The sequence below is a fragment of the Centroberyx affinis genome, unplaced genomic scaffold, assembly GCF_046629955.1.
Source record: "Centroberyx affinis isolate AG114_WGS23_722 - 3 ecotype Tasmania unplaced genomic scaffold, CSIRO-AGI_Caff_v1 ptg003327l_1, whole genome shotgun sequence".
NCBI classification, from domain to species: domain Eukaryota; kingdom Metazoa; phylum Chordata; class Actinopteri; order Beryciformes; family Berycidae; genus Centroberyx; species Centroberyx affinis.
In genome coordinates, this window is record NW_027281328.1 from 56,102 (window position 1) to 75,971 (window position 19,870).

Sequence of the window (19,870 nt, forward strand, 5' to 3'; positions counted from 1 at the left end):
GAAGTTAATAGTAAGAAACTGTTATTAATACTATCATAAGCAGTGTAGCCTATAACAGTGTACAGGCCTTTGGAAAGGTCACAGTAAGTCCTGATGATTTATAAATCAGTGCCAGTAGAAGTCCTGGCTGTCTGAGACAGAGGACAGAGAGGACAGAGGCGGATCTGACTGCTGGCAGGTCAGTGGGAGGGAGGGGATGACGCCCCCCAGCGGAATTAAAGGGACACACCCTCGTTCACTGTGCACAGCATCCACACTGGCTGCATGCATGATGCACACTCTCATATCATGCAATTGGATTTGGACATTTTCTGTCACATCACGTTAGAGATGCAAAGATGAGGTGGTTTATATCCACCGACAAATCACTGTAATATTCCTATAGGGACTTGTAGTATGTCTGTGGTACTCAATGTGAGTTAATAGAGTTGACAGTGACTTTATCTGGCTTTCTAGTATTTTTCTACCTCCTATGATATTCCTATAATATCCTCATAGTGACTTATAGTGTGTCTGTGGTACTCAATAGTGAGTTTATTGTGACCTTATGGTACTTTTATGGAACCTTATGGGATTATTTAAATTCCCTATTATAAACCCTATTATAGTATCACTATAATATTCCTATAGGATATTATACAGTTTTGCTCTGATATTTGTAATAGTATTCTTCTAAACTTCATCATAGGATTAATAGTTCTTTTCTGACATGTTATAACTGTTATGTTATAACTGACCAATGACTTGAATGAATCTTCATGATTTTAATTAATAAACTACATAATCATTATTTTCAAACTGATATTTAGTTATGAGGATGTGAGGATATGGTCTTTTAATGGGAAGGAAAGCATAAATTAATGATTTGTTTGCGAAAATATAACTATTATATATAATAATAATAATAATAATAATTGATTACATTTTATATAGCGCTTTTCTAGGTACTCAAAGCGCTTCACATATGGGGGGGGGGGACTTAACTCATCCACCACTGATGTATAGTTATATTTCTATAATATAACTATATATATATATTTATATAACTATAACTATAACTGTTTGCCTGCCTTATTATGATCACTAATGGAGGTCATAGTTCACCAACCTTTTTATAGGCCTATACTGTTATATAATAACATTATATTATAATACTAGACATTTCTATATAGACTTCTAGTGAGTCTGTGGTATTCTTGTGAGGTTATAGTCACCCTATTGTCCTTAAAGGTATTTCTTAATCTATTATGGTATCTTTGTAGTATTGCTATAGGGACCTCATTGGTCTTCGTGGTATTTTTTTTCTCCTATGGTATCACTATAATATTCCTATAGCACTCCTGCAGGATATATGCATACGTATATAGGCCTATGTATGTAGGCCTAATAGCTAACAGCTTCTCCATTATATTTGTAGTAGCCTATCGTCAAATTTGCAGTAGGATTCGTGTAGTTCTTTGTTCTCCTCCATGATGTCTGCAGGTTAAAGTGATCACATCTGTCTCAGTGTGGAAGTTGGGAGTGAGCACAGCCTCAGATATGGATGGCTGCCCAGCTCCACTGTTCGTCATCGCGTTTTTTACAGCGTGCTCCTGCGTATGCATGTATGCGACCGATGGGCTGATTTCATAACGTGGGGGGGAAAGAGAGGGATGGGGGTTTGAGAACGGATGAACACCGGACCCGGTAGGCTTTATGCACCAATAGTGTTATCTTCATTCCCCGGCCATGCAGACGATGCACTAGAGGAGATGCGGTAGGGGAGGCTGCTGATGCTGATGCTGCTGTCCGGTCCGCTGTTATTCGTGTCTTGAGCATCATCCCCGTGACGGCCAGAGAGATCGAGCACCGGAGCCACGGACACCGCAGACCGGAGGATACCGGAGGATAACGGAGGATGGAGTTCAAGCAGCTGGTGGAGGCGGCGGAGAAGTGGTGCTCCGGTAACCCGTTCGACCTCATCTTCGCCGAGGAGGACGACGAGAGGCGGCTGGACTTTTACGCAGAGCCCGGCGTCTCCTTCTACGTGCTGTGTCCCGGCGGCACCGACAATTTCGTAAGTGTGTCCCTGCAGGGCCTCGCTCTCTCTTTCTCTATGTGTGTGTGTGTATATGTAGGTGTGTCGAGGGGGGGTGGGGTTGTCCCGGTTGGTCCCGGTTTTCCAGCTGATGGATATGGGAGAGGATAGAAATGGGAGGAGGGGGGGATTAGCGCGAGCCCCGGCAGGAGTGGAGAGGATGATGTCATCTCAGTTTGACTGCCCCCCCCATCGTTGTTTTTTTTTTGCCGGACCCCCCCAGCCTCCGCCCCCCCCGAACACACACACACACACACACACACACACACACACACGCTCACCCATCATCACCATCAGTTGTGATAACCCGCTGAACCACACCAGTGTCAAGCCATCTAAAATTAAAAAAAAAAAAAAAAGGAGGCATGAGGCCCTTCACTTTCAAAATAAAACCCTTATGTACCAACATAAGTTGCAATGTATTTGGGGGTAATACAAAGTAGGACATTGAAATAGAGAATAGCTACACATCAGGAGGATCATAGTATCATAGTTGCTTTTTTTTTTTCAAAATGTTGTTTTCGAAGCATAATTTTATTCATAGCCATAAAGACCAATGCAAGATGCTGCCAAAAAATCACCAAGACTCAAACTCAAACCTTTTAGCAGACTGTTTTGCAGCTAGAACTTCACTCCATATCTAATCCAATTCCACTGAGTTATACAGTATGATTCAATATTCTGATTTTCTGCACATCCAAATACTTAACCATTGTTTCTTTTCCCCCAAAAGTGACACACACACAACACTTTTATTTTGAAGGCGAAACGGCCTACATTCCGGTCTTGTTCCGTCTGCCTCTGTCTGACTTGACACCACTCTGACCAGCACAGCCTCCACTAGTGTACTGCAGCACTGTTATTGTCTCTGGGCCCTGAAGCTCCTGAGTGCAGACCCGCCCTGCTGCCTGCTCCCTGCTCAGTAACAGCAACAGAGGCTAATAGAGGGCGAGCACCAGATGGGAATAATGACCCGCGGCCCAGGGCGTCTGTTCTGTCAATAACACATTATGTCACACCACACCGTGCCTGTGTTCTGCAGACCTCGCCTGCTCTGGACTGTCCCACAGACAGCAGGGCAGGACGGCTTTAGGAGGGACTTTCCAAGGCTGTTGATGTTTTCATGTCCAACTGGGGGAGAAGAGTAGAGAAATCCAGTTTCTGCAAGTTTAAACCCTCTGAAAGTATGAATGTCTTCTTATTTACAGCAACAAATTAGGAGATGGTTGCATAAATACACACACATGATGCACACTCACACACACACACACACACACACACACACACACACACACAGACAAACACACACACACACCATTAGGTACCAGGATTGGTGTGTGTTTTGTTGCCGCACAGCACCTTCCATCTTCCTCCATGTTTCTCTGTCTCACTCTCTATCAGTAGCTCTCTCTCAGTTTTTATCTCTCTTTCTAATGCATGTCAACCGCTGCAGCCCATACACACACACACACACACACACACACACATGCACACTCCTCCGCCTGCTATGCACTCCCCAAAGGCTGAGACAATCAGGTAGAATAACTCTCTCTCTCTCTGCAGGACTCTGGAGATCCAGTTACCCATGGTCGATCAATACCGCTATCAGCAGGGGGCGTCTCCCCTGCTCTCTCTCTCTCTCTCTCTCTCACACACACACACACACACACACACACACACACACACACACACACACACACACAGCCTTTCTCTCAGTTTACCTTGTTTTTTTCCACCCAGAACTGTGTACACCCAAAGCATCAGGGCACTGTGATATCAGCTCTACCACAACAACAGTAATAGCTGCTCATCATTGTCCCTCGCTCTGTAATTTTCCTCTGGGTAATTCCAGAGGGGCAGACAGACACGTATTGATAACCTAATATAGCGTGGCCTTTAGACTCTAATTAAAGGCCACCAAAAGGAAACCGAGAGGTAATTGCTCCGGTGGCTGGGTGGTTTATCAAAAAGTCTCGGAAACTGCTTTGAGGTATTAGCCGACAAGTTGCAGTCAGTAATGAGGAAGTTGATTTTATTCTGATTAGAAGACTTCCTTCTTATATTAACTATATGATTGAGTTACTTTACTTGCCAGAAAGGATGGAGTGAACCTTAAGCTCAAACTATTCATCAACCCATTAGTGTTGAAGCCCAGGTTTGAGCTACTGATAAGTGTGTGTGCATGCATGTGTGTTTGTGTCCATGCTTGTGCGTGTGTCAGGCAGTTGTTTTGTCGTTTGTGTTATTCGCACTACTTTGCCTCCCGTCCTTGAAGCATTTTCTTTTCTATCTGGGTCTAATTGCTCCGTTCTACTTTTCCCTGTGCCGCGGTGCCCCTGACCCAGCTACACTTATTTTACTTTATACCTTTACTTCCCGCAAGCGCCGTGTAACTGATACGGCCCACAGTAGGCGACACTGGATGAAGAAGGTGTGGCAGTAATGCGCTACCTGGTGTACGGTTTTAAATGTTGGACAGGGATTTGGCGGAGGGTAAAGCCATCCAAACCCAGTTTATCCACCTTATTGTTTGGAGGAATAGAATTTGCCCAGCTGAAAAGGGAAGACAAGTCTTCCTTTGTGTGCCCCAAAGGCCAAAAGGTCTTTATTTTGTAGGAGTATCCAAAATAAAGGCTTTTATCACTACATGACTGGTTGGAAATGATGCCTGGCAGAAAGAGTAACGTTTGTTCATCTGTGTGTGTGTGTGTGTGTGTGTGTGTGTGTGTGTGCAGCACGTGTGGAGCGAGAGTGAGGACTGCCTTCCCTTCTTACAGTTGGCCCAGGACTACATCTCCTCCTGCGGGAAGAAGACTCTGCTGGAGGTGCTGGAGAAGGTCTTCACGTCCTTCAGACCTGTAAGGACACACTAAAGGGACAAAGCTATGGGAGTCACAGTCTGTTAACACACTGTATGATAACCACAACACACTCATCTCTGCTTACTGTGTAGTTACTAATCTAACCCTGATACAGTCTGTTTTCTTTTGTGTGGACAAAATGTCACGCCAAACTCCACTCAAAAATCTGCCTATTCAATGTTGCCTTGCTTAGCAGCAAATACATACCTTGTAGAACATAACTGAAGAGCTTTTATGAATTGTTAGGGTCTTCTGGCAAATTCTGCCTACCTGTATCCACCAAGCAGGCTCTTATTTCAATAAAATCTAAAGTTTTGGAGTTGGTTCACACTGCTTCCTACCACCCTCCATGCTGTATTTTGGTGGAGGAAGACTGGGGGAATAGCCACTGACCTATAATTAACATGTGAACCAATTCCAAAAGTTGAAATTGCATTGAAATAAGTGTTGCTTGGTGCACTGAATCTATAATGAATTGAAGTGTGGATCTTTGGTGCTAAGCGCTCATTGCTGTGATATTTCTGCACAGCACTTCCCAGAGGTCACCTGTCAATCAAAGTGCATCTTTATCTATGGATGAATAAATGGATATCTATGTTGATGCAGTTTGAGTTTCTGTAGGTGGCGCTCTTTTCTTTGTCTGTTCAGCCATGTTGGCTATTGCTGCTCATGCTAACTACCCACTTCTTTTTCTGTTTATTTATAAAACACATCACTTCCTGTGTACCAGAAGGTTTTACCCAAGAAAGATCTACCAGGCACCGGACGTTTCGAATAGCAAATGTAAAAGCTTTCATGAACCGGATATAGGTTGGATCACTATAATGTTACTAATCAGTGATAGAGAGTAACAAAACAGATATTTACTTATATGAAAATGTCAAGGATTATTACTCTAGACAGATTTTTTAATGCAGTTTGGCGTGACAAATGTTGGCTATGTCTACACACACACACACACACACACACACACACGTGTCTCTAACATACCCTTCTTCTTTCTCCCTCTCCTCTTAGCTCCTGGGTCTTCCAGACATAGACGACGACAGTTTCGAGCATTACCATGCCGACGTGGAGGGGGAACCAGGGGCGGACCACCAGCAGATGGGGGTCAGCCAGCAGTGATGAGCCCCGAGAAGAGGCCTGCAGCTGGGGTAGACCTACCCAGAAGCCCCAGGCCTCAGCCCATAGGCCCAAACACTTAGCAAGTCGTCTACACACTCCTACAGCACCCACCGGCCAAACACAGACATAGACACAGACAGACACACACACACATACACACACAAACACACACACACACACGCAGGGTTCAACTTGCTAAAAATGCACCACCATGTTCTTGAATGTCTCAGTGGCTTTGCTTCCCAAACAGTGCACTCTGTTGCACACTGTTCATATACACACACACACACACACACACACACACACACACACATAGACACAAACAACTGGGCAACCTGAGCAGTTGCCATGTACAATGCAAGTTTATCATAATCATTCACCATCTGGTTAGTTAAAGTTATACAGCACAGCAATATTACCATCCGCCTCGGCTGGCTTTGTTATGCAGCAGCAGTCAGATAGTGCCACATTACGCACCCCCCCCCCCCCCCCCCCCCCCGTCGCTTTGGAAATGAATGTGGCAGATAACCCAGTTTCTCTGCCTGTCTGTTGACACAGAGGAGCCACAAGAGCAAGATGAAAGATTAATGTGTGAAACCTGCCTGCTTGTGGCTGCATGTTTGATGTAGAGGGCGTTTTTTAAGAGGCAATCGCAGGGATGCAGATAAGAGAGGCGAGGGGAGGAGGGGGTGCCGACGACTTAACGGAGGGAAAGAAGGCGGGGGATTTTGTTGTTTGACGTTGATTGCGGTGGGACGCGCCTCGTATTTATCCTGTTTTAAAACATCGTCACACACGCCCACTGGCACAGTTTGCCATAGCAATGTAGGTGACAGTTAAAAAGCATTTTACACACTCCCATGTGGAAGTGACAACATGTACAGCATTGCAGCAGTAGGGGATCATTTTCTTGGGGGGGCATCCTGAGGACTCACAACACCGCACAGTGTGTTAACATCACTTTCACAGGGGGAAGTTTTTAATCGGACGTTAGCGCTGTCACGTTCACTGTCGCAGCCGAGGTCCGCGCACCCAGCTTAAGGCCTTCCCTGCTGGGGGTGACTCATGCATCGTCACGTGACACACACCGGTTCCTCTCTGCAGCCCGTAGTCTTCCTGGTCGTTCCCGGTTAAGCTTCCTAGCCCTCCCTCCCTCCCCTCCCTCCCTTCGTTTCAGACCGGGCAGGTAGAAACACTAATCTATGGTCAGACGTGCGCATGACAAACGGATACGGCGAGGAAAGCTGATTCCCGTTGGCTTCAGATCTGGGACCGTGGACGGCTCTCGAGCACCAGTCCATTGGGACGCATTCCCCAAGTCAGCCAAAACCTCTTTCACCCTCTTTAGTGTGTGTGTGTGTGTGTGTGTGTGTTTCATTTAATGGATTCCTTTAGAGGTTTTCCCTTCACCATAAATTTGAATTCATGCGTGCACACCCCGAAAACCCTGAATGATATCACAGGGAGGAGCAAATATTTGTTGTCAGCCGACCTCTGCCCACCCTGTATTTCTAATCTGACAGTGTGTTGTGCACTGCAACGCTTCAGGCCCCCCCCCACCACCACTCCGCCCTGCAGCCAAACACATGCAAGTCAGTTTCAGAGGTTTATCTTTAGCCGGTTTACTTTGGCTTGCCACTGTTTTTGTCTTTTTATTGGCTCTCTGAATGTTTCTCATGCTGTGTGTTTTCTGTTTGTCCTCCGACGTGTGTGAAATTGTTCAATAAACCGTGTGAACAGAGGCCTTGCGCAAGTGTTTTTGTTCTTCTGCCTACGTGAAGTTAATGTAACACAAAGCACCTAATATGGAGGGCTTTCAGATGACCTGCTGCTCTGCCAAAAGCCTGCTGGTGTTACTGGGCTTGACGTCACGCCACCACCTGACGCACCCACACAGAGCTGCGTCAAGTTAGACGGAGTTAGACAGGATGATGCCGGAAGTGAGACGATTTGGCCTACAAAATAAAAGCATACAATTTATGAGCGTTGAAGTGCATTTCGTGGTGGCTTATTCTGGTTGACTTGACACAGTTTACTGGATCCCCACTTTAAAGGCCTTAGGTACAATTGTGCCTGTGGGTTACAATTACTTTTACAAGATAGCAGACATCCACCCAAGTTTTATGGGTGACATGGCACCACTGGAACTCCAATTTTGCCACAGATATGGCTTTATGTTTTTAGATAACAGACACCCGCTCATGTTTTCTCAGGGTTTTTTTTTAATGTTTAAATCATCCAGTATTAAATCTTTTAGGCTTACCCATACAGAAGGCACTTTTCCATCAGGAAATACCATGCCCCATAACATTCTCTTTACATTCTACATTCTAGGCATTTAGCAGACACTCTTATCCAGAGAGACTTGCAATCAGTGAAACACTAGAATAAGCTTTTAATTCCTACCTCATCAAAAAATATTCCTGTGACCACAGAATGATCATGTAAGGGCAAAGAAATAGAATAGAGCTAAAGAGAGAGAGAGGATGATTTATTTCAGTTTGCACTATAATCTTTTTAGCATCAATTTTACAGACACAAAGTTTCACTCCATGTTTTAGTAACTTACCACAATTTTGTTTTGTGCAGTCCAATACTTTTTTTCAGAAGTGACAAATTATATGTTTTATTTTGAAGGCACAATTGCCTGTTTTCCGGTCTCGCGCTGGCTCACTCTGGCCGGCTTGACGCAGCTGCCTGCAGGGGGAGGAGGGCAATCCCTGCTTTTATTTTTCCTTGCAGACGACCACAGTGGAGCACAAAAACAAACTTGAACCCGACGGGCTCTGGGTCAACTGTCGAGTTTATTCCCTCGTCTGAGGAGGAGGAACTGAAGAATTTGAAGTTAAAGTATTAGATTCTGCCTCAGCTGCATGTTGCTGAGCACAGGGAAGGGCTCAGACAAGAAAAACGACCGTTTGGAAATTAATTTATGCGTCAGCGAGTGCGCACTTTACGCACAGAGCGCACCGTGAAACTTTAAGATGTTGGATCACGTCGCCTATTGTTGTTCGTGTGTTATGTGTCTGTGGCTGATGTCAGTTCTTCAGGATTCACTCTAACCATGCATCGTGGCTAAACATAAAAAGCGCATAAAAAGCGCACTCAAGAAGTGTTGTTTATTTAACCGAACGCAGCATGGGTGCCAAACAGAGCAACCCGGCTTTTGACGGCAGGACCCGGGCTTATTCCAGCTCGGACCTCCCATCTGGAAACTCAAACGGGAGGGACAGGATCGCGGGGTTCAGGTACACCAATGGCCCCGATGGGCCCCGGATCCGGTACACAGGTGGAGGGTCGACCAGCTCCGGGCTCAGTATACCGAGCGGCGGCAGGTCAGGGTCGCACGGACTCAATCAAAGTCTCGATGACACGGACGGTGATGACGAGGGCCAGCTGTCTCCCGAGGGCCACAGGCTGCTTATTGGGTCCCTACCGGCTCACCTGTCCCCTCACTTGCTGGGAGGTAAGACGATAAGCTTAGTGAGACTTTCAAATATTCCTATAATATTCCTATAATCTGTGGTACTCAATAGTGATTTGATCTCCTATGATGTTCCTATAATATTCCTATAGTGATTTATAGTGTGTCTGTGGTGCTCAATAGGGAATGTAAAGTGAACATATGGTACTTTATGGTAATTGTTTTAATCTATGGCATAGCAGATATCACTGTAATAGTGATATTGTATTCATACAGCATAGGCTATTATAGTTATAGTTTTGCTGTGATATTTGTATAGTATCCTTCTAAAATGTGTATAGGATTACACTAGTTACCATACTTTTCCATTTGACATGTTATAACTGGTATGGTAATTACTGACTAATGACTCTGGCTGCTGTATTGCAGCCACAGGTGGCTCCACTGCATGCAGCTTTTCTCTTACAGCCTTTCACTGGCGTGTTTATCAATGTGGCTGAGAAGGAAGAGTGCATGCATGTAGGTCAGCAGATAAGAGCTTCCTGCTGGTTACACATTGCCTGACACAAACACACACACACACACGCACACACACAGTATTTCTGCCTACGCTGAAGCAAACTTCCTGAATCTCTATTTCTCAACTGGTGAGTCGTGTCCCAAACCACAGGGAACTTGGTTACCAGCACCTAGACTGACTTCAACTTTAATTTCAGGACCTTCTCTACCTTCTAATATCCATAATGTCTGGTATTGCTGAAAACAAAAGCTTCTATTGTTTCACTTGTGTCTTCCTACATCTCTGTTGGAGTTCTTGGAAATGACTCTTCTCCCATTTCCTCGTCTATGACAGTGTAGTCAACAAGAATAAAGTTGAATTTTAATAGCACAGACACAATTTCCCAGATGAGGAAGTGTAATCATTAATAACCTCATCACTGATAACCTTTGCTCGTCAGATACAAGTGGTCGTGACTCTTCGTGTATCAGAGGCTGACTGTGTTTACAGGCTTGTCCCATTCCCCCCCCCCCCTCCCATGCCAACGCATGACCCATCCACGATGTTAACATCACACACTGGAGTCATTACTGTGTCTGCGTGTGTGTATTTCCTTTGTGTGAGCGTGTTTGGAACATTTTCAACAACAAATGATCATATCTAATGATAAAAACTTCTGCATCTGCAAACAACAACCACAACAAAAAATGCTCACATCATCAAATAATGAATATCCACGTCAAATGATGAAAAGCCAACCATCATACAGTTTATGATTATGAAAATGTTCCAGTTTTCTGCCACTTTTCTTCAGCCAGCAGTGTTAACATGTTTAACAGCAGGTTATCTTATCGCAGGTCAAACAGCTCCTCCCCTATTAATCTTTGCTCAGCTGATAAGACACCCAGGGTTGGGAGGCTGTGTGAATGTGGGTCAAACTATTAATTAATCATCAAATCACTTAATTAATTTATATGCACACACAGGCACTCGAGATGAAGACAAAAACATGCTCTCGTGTTATAGAAACTTGTGTTAAAGAAAGAATGGGTGACATTTTCATCTACATAAATGTCTGTTTTGCTACTTTGCTGCAGTAGATTGTTTACTACAGACAGAAGGCTGGTAAATGGACATGTCAGGGCTTGTACTGTATAAGAAATACAAGATGAAGCTTATCTATACTGTCCCACGGCCTCTCTGTGTGTATCAACAAGGAGTGATGGGGGAGACGCTGGAGCATCTGGGTCCTCAGCCTCCTGTGTTTGTGTGTTTCCTCCCAGGGTTCCACTGTCCCGTCTGCTCCAAGTATGTGGCGTCGGACGAGATGGAGAAGCATCTGCTCATGTGTTTCAGCAAAACCCACCTGGCCTACAACAGTAAGAGAGCGGATGGAGAAAAAAATAACTCCGAGCTGAAGCAGTTGGTCTTCTCTCGTTTCTCGGTTTTGCTTGTTCATTTTCAGCTCAATATAGGCACGGTTGATGACGAATGTAAATACTGGTGCATCAGAGAGCAACTGGGGTCAGGCTACTTCTCTCTTCCCTTCCTCTTTTATTTCACCTGTTATTATTGCTGCCACTTGATCATGAGGTTGTTTAACTTGCACTCTTGCATCAACTGATCCCCAGGCCCTATGGACTCAAAAGGATTTTTTTTCTCAAGAGCTAATTATCCACAAAAATGCATCTATACTAGGACCTTCAGTGCAGCACATAAAAGATCAAAGCAAACACAACTATGCAGCTGCATATCTACATAGCCACACATACACATGCAGACTAACTGTGTGTGAGCACCTGCATAGTGCACACACACCTATACATGTGCATACAGACAGTGCAAATGCATGCATGTTACTGGTAAACACACATACGCTCCACACAGACTGTATTTCATAGCTTATCTGGGGCGTCCAGGTGCATAAACATCATGCATGTGGCCCTCCTACCCACACACAACCTATCCAAACATTTCCAAAGCACAGTGGAACCGATCTACATTAAATCAGCTACACAAATTTATTCTAATATGTGTGCATGCGTGACTACAAACCCAGTTACTCCAGTGCCCCAGGTATTGACAGTGGGGCCCCACATACATGTGAATACACACACACATACATAAATATGCAGAAACACATGGAATACACAAACATTTGTTCTTGTCCTTCCTTCCAAGCCTTAGAAATTAAGTTCTAAATACTTTGTCATTCCATTTTCTCACCATCATCAGACCAGAATGACTTTTTCCCCTTTCAATCTCAACATTTTCATCTCACATTACACAATAACACACCCTACTGCATACCTCCCCGTTTTAAAGGCTAGTAGAGGAATAGTGCTTATAATCTAAGGTCAGGTGTGAACCACAAAAGTTGGTGTGGGGCTTGGTGTCTGAGGCGGCTCTGTGCTCAGCGGTCTGTCTGTGGGTATTGTCTTTCTCAGAGGACATCCTGTCTAGAGACTCTGGGGAATGTGCCATCTGTTTAGAGGAGCTGGAGCAGGGAGACACCATCGCCAGGCTGCCCTGCCTCTGCATCTACCACAAAGGGTAACACACACGCACACACACATACACACACACAGAGAGAAAGAAAGAAAAAGACAGAGACCCCTTTTCCACCTAGCAGTAACATGCGTCCTGGATGGACAGATTGTAGTTGGATAAAGCACCCAAACCACATCTGGGGAAGATTAGAGACACATTTGGTCACACTAACACCAAAATGTAAACACAAAACATCTTCATTCCACATATAGACGTTATAGAAATGGAAATGAACCAAATCAAACAGGTGGCAGGCAGCTTGAATAACAACATCCTTGTCAAAAAAACAGATGGTCAAGATACTGGTGGATGGAGCGAGACGAGGTGTTTGCTGACAATTTTAAAAGGTGTAAATATGAATAGTATTTCGAGAGGAGGTGATTTGAACTGCAGTCTGTGTTCTAATTTATGTACCAAAGATGCATTTTAATGTCATTTGTGAATGCAATCCAGCTAAATAATGAATAAGACGCAATCTGGGTACAAGATGCATGTTAACGGCAAGTGGGAAGGGGGCAGTTGAGAGTTGCTTTTCACGAGTTCTCTTCTTCTAAGCATACACGCTCCCCTCCTCTCCCTCTTCCAGGTGTATAGACGAGTGGTTTGAGGTGAATCGCTCGTGTCCGGAGCATCCCTCTGACTAGTGGCTGCTGGAGTTCGGTTTGGATCGACTGTAGCCCGCTGCGGTCTGCCGTGTGGCCTGACCTCATCTCAACACTGTCCGTGCCAACCGAGCATCAGCGCTCCTCAGGGATTGTAAGACATTATTGTGTACAGGATTATTCATATTGCCTCATGGAGCAGCAATGGACTACGGAGTTGTTGCTCTACAACATGGGATGTTCAGAGGACCATCGGTGGAATCAGTTAGTCTCCGAATATGAAATGAACATTGCTTATGCCCCCTGCTGGCCTGAAACGAGTTCACGCGACCTGGAGACACACACCCTGATCGAACCGCTTTGCTGATCAGGGTGTGTTTTACAGCAGAGGACTTGAACAGGTTGACGCCTGTTCTAGAGACTTGATTATAAGGCTGATGCTGTACAATGTGAAAAACAACCCTACAGAATAAAATGATATCAGCTTTAATGGATGATTATCTGGATGTTGACACAAGCCAGAAGATAGATCATCACTGTAAAGCAAAAACAGGGCAAAAATGGCTCATAATTACCTTCTTTAAACAATCATGTGTCCTAGACCAAATAGACTAGTATGAATAGGCTCTGACAGATCTAAATCACTTGTCCATTCAGAGCCACAGTCGTGTGATTATATACAGTAGTTTCGCTGTGGAATTAAAGTTAGACTAAAACATATCTAAAGATGATTCAGACTCTCTAAGTAGAGTCATAATATGCTGCTATGTCACAGGTGTCTACTGGAAAGTTTTCCTGTAACCTTTGAGCCTTTGTTTCATTGTATTCTCTGTTTGTACTGCAATGAATTGCACAAAAATAAACGTTTTTGTCCTCGTGTCAATTTACTGCATATAAATGATTTAATCATTTAACATCCAAACCTGCTTATATCAGCTACATTTTTGAGTTTTGATAATTGACAAGACATTATTGTTTGGTCAACAATGGTCCTGGATGCTCACCTGATGCTTCTAAATAGGTTTCTGGTAAAAACAAAAAATGTCAAGACAAAACTTGCCATTCTAAGGAATAGTAAGTTCGACACCATAGAAACCCAGCTGATGCCCATGTTCTACAGTCTTCTCCCCATGAGATCCTCACCTTGCTAAATCGACTAGAACAAATATCTTAATTATTACGCAACCTTTGATTCAATAGGAGCGTCAATAGGAGGATGAAGGATGGAAAGAAGGAGGGAATCTTAGGCTCTTGGTTATAAGTCTCTGGAAATCCTGTTGGGCCTCCTGATATCTGAGGCCATCGATATGTGGGCCCTGGGCTGTGTGATGGCAGCCTTGAGCATCGACTACCACCTCTATCCTGGACACGACGAATATGACATTGTGAGATTCATCGTGGAGACACAGGGCCTGCCAGAGGACGAGCTGCTGCATGCTGGTACAAGAACCAGACGTTTTTTCATCAAGGACCCTCCCACGTAGTCCGAATGGAGGCTAAAGGTATTGTAGCACCATCCTGCTTTGGCCTTTGCTGGTCAGGTACCATTTTTCCTGATTATCCAACAACCCTTTAAAAACGAAGAAGTAACTCATATGTTGTTTGAGACACCAGACGAGTTCAGGACAGAAACCGGGATCCAGTACAGCGGGGGTGAGAAGAAGGTCATCAAACATCTGGATGACATGAAGCTTGTAACTGGTCCTTCTTTTATTATACAAATGAAGACTGAATCAATAGCATTCATTTGCTCCGTTTCTGAGTGAGGAAGTAGATTTAACTGAACTCTCATTACCTTTGTTTCCAAATACAGCGCTACAAGAATGGGAAAGAAGATATTAAGTATGAAGACCTCTCTGAATTTGTAAGCCTCTTGAGAGGGTTTCTGGAGCTGAACCCAGAGGACAGGATCACTCCCAGTGAAGCTCTGAACCACCCGTTCATTACAATGAGCCACCTGGCAGACAACATGGACGACAGCGCTCAGTAAGTATCTGTGCATTTTAGTTTGTGTGTGTGTGTTAATGCAGTTAGTAGATCACACATGAGTTTGGAGAAATGCTTGTTTGCATGGACGGATGGATAGATGGATGGATTGATTGACTGATTGGTTGATTGACTGAATAATTGATTGATTGATCGATTAACCGATTGTCATGTTTCATATAGTGTTCAGGCCTCACTCCAGGCTATGTGCGCCTGCATGCGGGAGGACTCACTGATGGAAGAACCCAGTGACATCCAGAGCCAGACTGAAGAAGAGTCCAATGACGGGAACAGCATCTCTGATGCCAGCTCTTCAAGATACACTAAGTTTAATGACCAGGAGGCAGCATCCATGGAGTCTAATGATGGCGATTCAGCCACTGCTGAGTCTAAAGACAAAGAGGCAACCTCTAGTGACTCTGAAGATGAGGATGCAGCCTCCATTGAGTCTATTGACGTGGTTGTACATTGTTGGAAGATGGCTGCGCCCTAGTGGCAAAAAAGCAAACTGTTGTTTATCTTTCTAGCAGTGAATTTCAGGCTTGAATTCAGAGCCCTATCTTGTCTGGGGTAAAATGCAAATGAACCAGAGTCATATTATCAAATGCTTCATCTCCACAATTTAACTCCTCATGAAGCAAAGGCTGGAAGGTCCAGCTAGTGTGGTAGATATAAGCAGGGAGGTGAACAAATGAAAGAAGGATTCAGAAGGGCGGGAATTCAGGATTTTAAAATGAAGACCAATATCATGAAGACAATAAGGAACTTATCAAATGGCACATGTTGCAGAATTTTCCTTAGTAGGCTAGAATAGTCTGGATATGGTATTTTGTCTAAATAATGATTATGTTAGTAAGATAACATTGTCTGACTTTATTAAATAGTATATTTATTGACGCCAAACAATACATTTTCTAATCATAGAGTGAAATCAGAGTCAAAATTATCAATAATAAACCTGCAGTCTTTCCAAAGCTTTTTTGAGTGGGCACAGTGCCAAAACAAATGAAGTGTTTCTGGGTATACATCATAGAATGAACAGGTAACATTAATATCCTTTTTCAACTTTACAAGATAATGATTTGCTGGGTAATATCGATATATGATTTTAAAAGCGACATCCCTTGAAGATGAGGGGGGAAGATGGGAAGAAGCAGGCATTCCAAAGTACCCGTGACGCAATCACGCTGCGTCTATATGTGTCGCTCGCTGACGTCGCGCATAGGACGTATAAACAACGAACAGGCCAAGCTAGCGTTAACGTGTTGTGCTTAGTATCTTAGTAGCTTACTAGCTACTTTTTTACTTGGTAAATCATCATTTATCACTCTATATAGCCGTTCCTTTACGGTAAGTGCTGCCATTTCAATCTATAATATTTTCCTCCTTTAAAGTTTTCCTCCGTTCCTCTTCCAGAATGTTCAGCTAACGTCACGATATCCTAAGCTAGCTAACGGCTGTTCGATACCTGGCTAACTTGGTCGCCATCACTACTAACATTATAAAAGAAATACGTTTTTTTTTTACTAGATGTGTAAAAACGTTAGCTTCCCTACCCCTTTATTACGTACTGTGACAAGTTTTGTTTTTCCACAGTGAAAATTGACAGTGCAGGATCAACATGTCGTACATGCTCCCGCATCTCCACAATGGCTGGCAGGTTGACCAAGCCATTCTGTCCGAGGAGGACAGAGTGCTGGTGATTCGGTTTGGCCACGACTGGGACCCAACATGTATGAAAATGGACGAAGTACTCTACAGCATAGCTGAAAAGGTTTGGTTCATCTCTGACCTATCCTATAAACTCTCTGTGTTATGACATTAGCATTGGCTAATCCTTGCTACCCACCATAGCTGCCCAAGAACATGCTCAATAGCTACATCTTCTGGCTTGTTGTGACTAATTTATAGCTTCATATTTTGTCTCTGTTCACTGTGGTTATGAAATCATACAGTAATTATGAGGTTACAGGCTGTCAGCTTTACTTTGAGGATTTTGAGGAGACTGCTTATTTTCAGGTGCTCCTCCAGCCAATGAATCATTCTTATTATCTTATTATCTGTGTGGATGGAAGATAGGCTAAATAGTCTGGTGTTAACAGCTTGTAACATTTGTAATTATTGACGCACAATACTTCTGTTAGACTGTGCATTGCTTTTACATTGTACTGTCGAAATACACTGGCATCTCTAGACTGTTAATTGCCTTGATTATTCTTTGCTAGTGATCTTAAGGCAGCTACCACTCGTCAGTTTGGATCCTCATTTAAATAACCCATCCAAATGGTAGTTTAGCTTACATAGATATCAACTATTTCGGTATTATCAAATATTCAGAAACTACAGCCATGTCTCTGTAAATGGCACACAGTCAGCTGTTATGACCAACAAGGACTTATTACACTATTACAGACTTTTGGTTTGACTGAAAGCATTATGGGTTTGCACGTTGCAGAAAATCCCCTATTCATCCTGGGTCTTTGTTTAGGATACTGAAGGCGTTCTCTAGATCAGAGTTTATACAGGCTACTCAGCTGATTCAGGGTTTCCTCACTATTCTGCTGGTTTACAACTATGTTTCCCATACCCAGGTGCTGCGTGGTAATACATTACCCTCCATCAGCAATTTGTAGACAGTTTTCAGGATATGCTGCCTAAAGCTGTTCAGCCAACCAAAACATTAAGGCATTGCAATAATTTTTTTAAGGTGTAATGCATATTCTCTGACAAGCTTAATCTATTATTTAACAATCCTGACGTACTCATTTTGGAGATTTTTTGCATACACTGGGACTTTAAATATTGGATATTACAGGTAAATAAAAGGTCGTAGGAGCTTCATCAAAATCTCTGCACTATCTTTAGCATCCAGCTTAAGTTTGAAATTCCTCTTAAAGTGTAGGTCATGGCAAAGAATACAGCAAATTGCGTGGAAGTGTGAAGTGGACTGACAACCCAGCTACTGTAATTTGTAACATCTCCAGTCCAGCAGAGGTGTTTTGTTGTTTTAAACCACCAACGGGAAACAGACCTTTGCTCCATTATTGCGTGTTTCTGCCTATGTTATAATGTTGAATGCACTTCTTCATTCATAATGATGTCTGAATGGCTTGTTGTAAGGATATTACTGTTGCAGTAATGTTGTACCGCCCCACATCCTGGCAGGTGAAGAACTTTGCGGTCATTTACCTGGTGGACATCACAGAGGTGCCTGACTTCAACAAGATGTACGAGTTGTACGACCCCTGCACTGTCATGTTCTTTTTCAGGTGAGGCGCTCAATGGCTTTGACTTCACAGTAAAGTAAATGAACGTCAATGTTATTTCAATGTGATGTCACATGACATCATGACTAAAACATTTTTAGTCTGTGTGCTCAAACAGATGAGGAACTTGCTTACTTTAGGAAGCCCCCTGAATAAAAATCCGTTTTTAAAGCCCTCCTTGCTTTCATCATTATGGAGGAACTAAAACCACTGTTTCCTCTTTCCCAGGAACAAACACATCATGATTGATTTGGGCACCGGCAACAACAACAAGATCAACTGGACCATGGAGGACAAGCAGGAGATGATAGACATTGTTGAAACAGTTTACCGAGGGGCAAGGAAAGGAAGAGGTCTGGTGGTATCGCCTAAGGATTACTCAACAAAATACAGATATTGATTTTTTTTTTCTTCCTTTTTTGTGGAGTCCAGTTGTTTTCCCGATATGTTGTGACATGTGATTGCAACAAATAGACTACAAGTTGCAGAAGTCAAGGAAGATTCACTTTTTTTTTTTCCTCATCACCGGTGAAACAGGACAATTTTCTTATTTTGTCAATAAACATTATGACTGTGATTTATAATGCCAGGTTAAATAAATATACTTGTGTTTTATGTGAGCGCACTACTGATTTCTTCAAAGACAAGGTGTTTGTTTTAAAAATGAACAGAATTTTTCTTTTTGAGGTGTGAGAAACCAGCGCTTAAGAATCCAGACATGGTGTACAATGCTAAATAACTGATTTACATTATGTTGTAAGAAACATTGGCAGAATTAATATTGAGAGGGGGAAAAAAATTACAAGTACTGCCACAAAACTGTCAAAACTGCCAGAAAAACCAAAGTTGCGTTGTGCTTTTTGCCAATTAGGCAGGAGAATCTGACAACACGGCTACAGCCAAACATGTCAAAAAACTCTAGCATCAGTAGACAAGATGCATGAAGCTGATGGCTTCCTCACTTTGTATCGTTGCATCTTCATAGCTCATCCCAAAGTACAGTGCAGAGCCAGCATTGATGTCCCTTCTACATCTGCCCATATTGGCAAGACAATGTTGCTGTGTGTGTGCATGGCACTATGGGACGGAGAGGGTAGTGACGTACAATTTACAAATGTTTGACAGTATAGCCAATCTGTCGTGTGATTATATCAGTCTCAATGGTGTTGCCAGGCCCCATATTGTCCATCAGCCCTACTAAGAAATCCATTATGTGAAGCAGTCATATGTGGTATTGTGTATGATAAGGATGTTACAATTCATCTTCCTATACTTGCTGTTTCAGTGCACTAATGTCACATGAATGTCACAAATCATTTAGTATATTCAGGGAAATTGCATTCCACAGCCTGCCTGACAAAATGATGCAGCTCAATAATCTGCAAGTAATCGCTGGTGCACTCTACTGTGCTGCAGTTATCTCATCAGCTGGTGGATGTGGTGGTGTAGCAGTCAAAAACCTGACAAGGTCAATGCTCCC

General features: G+C 43.4%; 3 protein-coding genes across 3 annotated transcripts; all 3 read left to right on the forward strand.

Annotated features, from left to right (window-relative positions):
• The first annotated feature begins 1,897 nt into the window (after positions 1-1,897).
• mturn (maturin, neural progenitor differentiation regulator homolog (Xenopus)) lies at positions 1,898-6,063 on the forward strand. Its single transcript, XM_071538701.1, has 3 exons — positions 1,898-2,056; positions 4,813-4,935; positions 5,956-6,063. Exons 1-3 carry the CDS (start codon positions 1,898-1,900, stop codon positions 6,061-6,063), a joined length of 390 nt encoding a protein of 129 aa, XP_071394802.1.
• A 2,742-nt stretch (positions 6,064-8,805) lies between these two features.
• LOC139660520 (E3 ubiquitin-protein ligase ZNRF2-like) lies at positions 8,806-14,010 on the forward strand. The gene is made up of 4 exons (XM_071538691.1): positions 8,806-9,529; positions 11,270-11,365; positions 12,434-12,539; positions 13,123-14,010. The coding sequence occupies exons 1-4, from the start codon at positions 9,202-9,204 to the stop codon at positions 13,178-13,180; spliced, it is 588 nt and encodes a 195-aa protein (XP_071394792.1). The 5' UTR covers positions 8,806-9,201; the 3' UTR covers positions 13,181-14,010.
• Positions 14,011-16,316: 2,306 nt separating this feature from the next.
• txnl4a (thioredoxin-like 4A) lies at positions 16,317-19,005 on the forward strand. The gene is made up of 4 exons (XM_071538694.1): positions 16,317-16,474; positions 16,721-16,898; positions 18,290-18,393; positions 18,619-19,005. The coding sequence occupies exons 2-4, from the start codon at positions 16,746-16,748 to the stop codon at positions 18,788-18,790; spliced, it is 429 nt and encodes a 142-aa protein (XP_071394795.1). The 5' UTR covers positions 16,317-16,474; positions 16,721-16,745; the 3' UTR covers positions 18,791-19,005.
• Positions 19,006-19,870: the final 865 nt, after the last annotated feature.

What these genes read in the sequence shown, in the direction of transcription:
- mturn (XM_071538701.1), top strand. Translation starts at nt 1,898, where the DNA reads ATGGAGTTCAAGCAGCTGGTGGAGGCGGCGGAGAAGTGGTGCTCCGGT. An exon ending in CCGGCGGCACCGACAATTTC is followed by an intron (nt 2,057 to 4,812) that starts GTAAGTGTGTCC and finishes GTGTGTGTGCAG; the next exon opens with CACGTGTGGAGCGAGAGTGA. An exon ending in TCTTCACGTCCTTCAGACCT is followed by an intron (nt 4,936 to 5,955) that starts GTAAGGACACAC and finishes CTCTCCTCTTAG; the next exon opens with CTCCTGGGTCTTCCAGACAT.
- LOC139660520 (XM_071538691.1), top strand. Translation starts at nt 9,202, where the DNA reads ATGGGTGCCAAACAGAGCAACCCGGCTTTTGACGGCAGGACCCGGGCT. An exon ending in GTCCCCTCACTTGCTGGGAG is followed by an intron (nt 9,530 to 11,269) that starts GTAAGACGATAA and finishes GTTTCCTCCCAG; the next exon opens with GGTTCCACTGTCCCGTCTGC. An exon ending in CTCTGCATCTACCACAAAGG is followed by an intron (nt 12,540 to 13,122) that starts GTAACACACACG and finishes TCCCTCTTCCAG; the next exon opens with GTGTATAGACGAGTGGTTTG.
- txnl4a (XM_071538694.1), top strand. Translation starts at nt 16,746, where the DNA reads ATGTCGTACATGCTCCCGCATCTCCACAATGGCTGGCAGGTTGACCAA. An exon ending in TCTACAGCATAGCTGAAAAG is followed by an intron (nt 16,899 to 18,289) that starts GTTTGGTTCATC and finishes ACATCCTGGCAG; the next exon opens with GTGAAGAACTTTGCGGTCAT. An exon ending in ACTGTCATGTTCTTTTTCAG is followed by an intron (nt 18,394 to 18,618) that starts GTGAGGCGCTCA and finishes CCTCTTTCCCAG; the next exon opens with GAACAAACACATCATGATTG.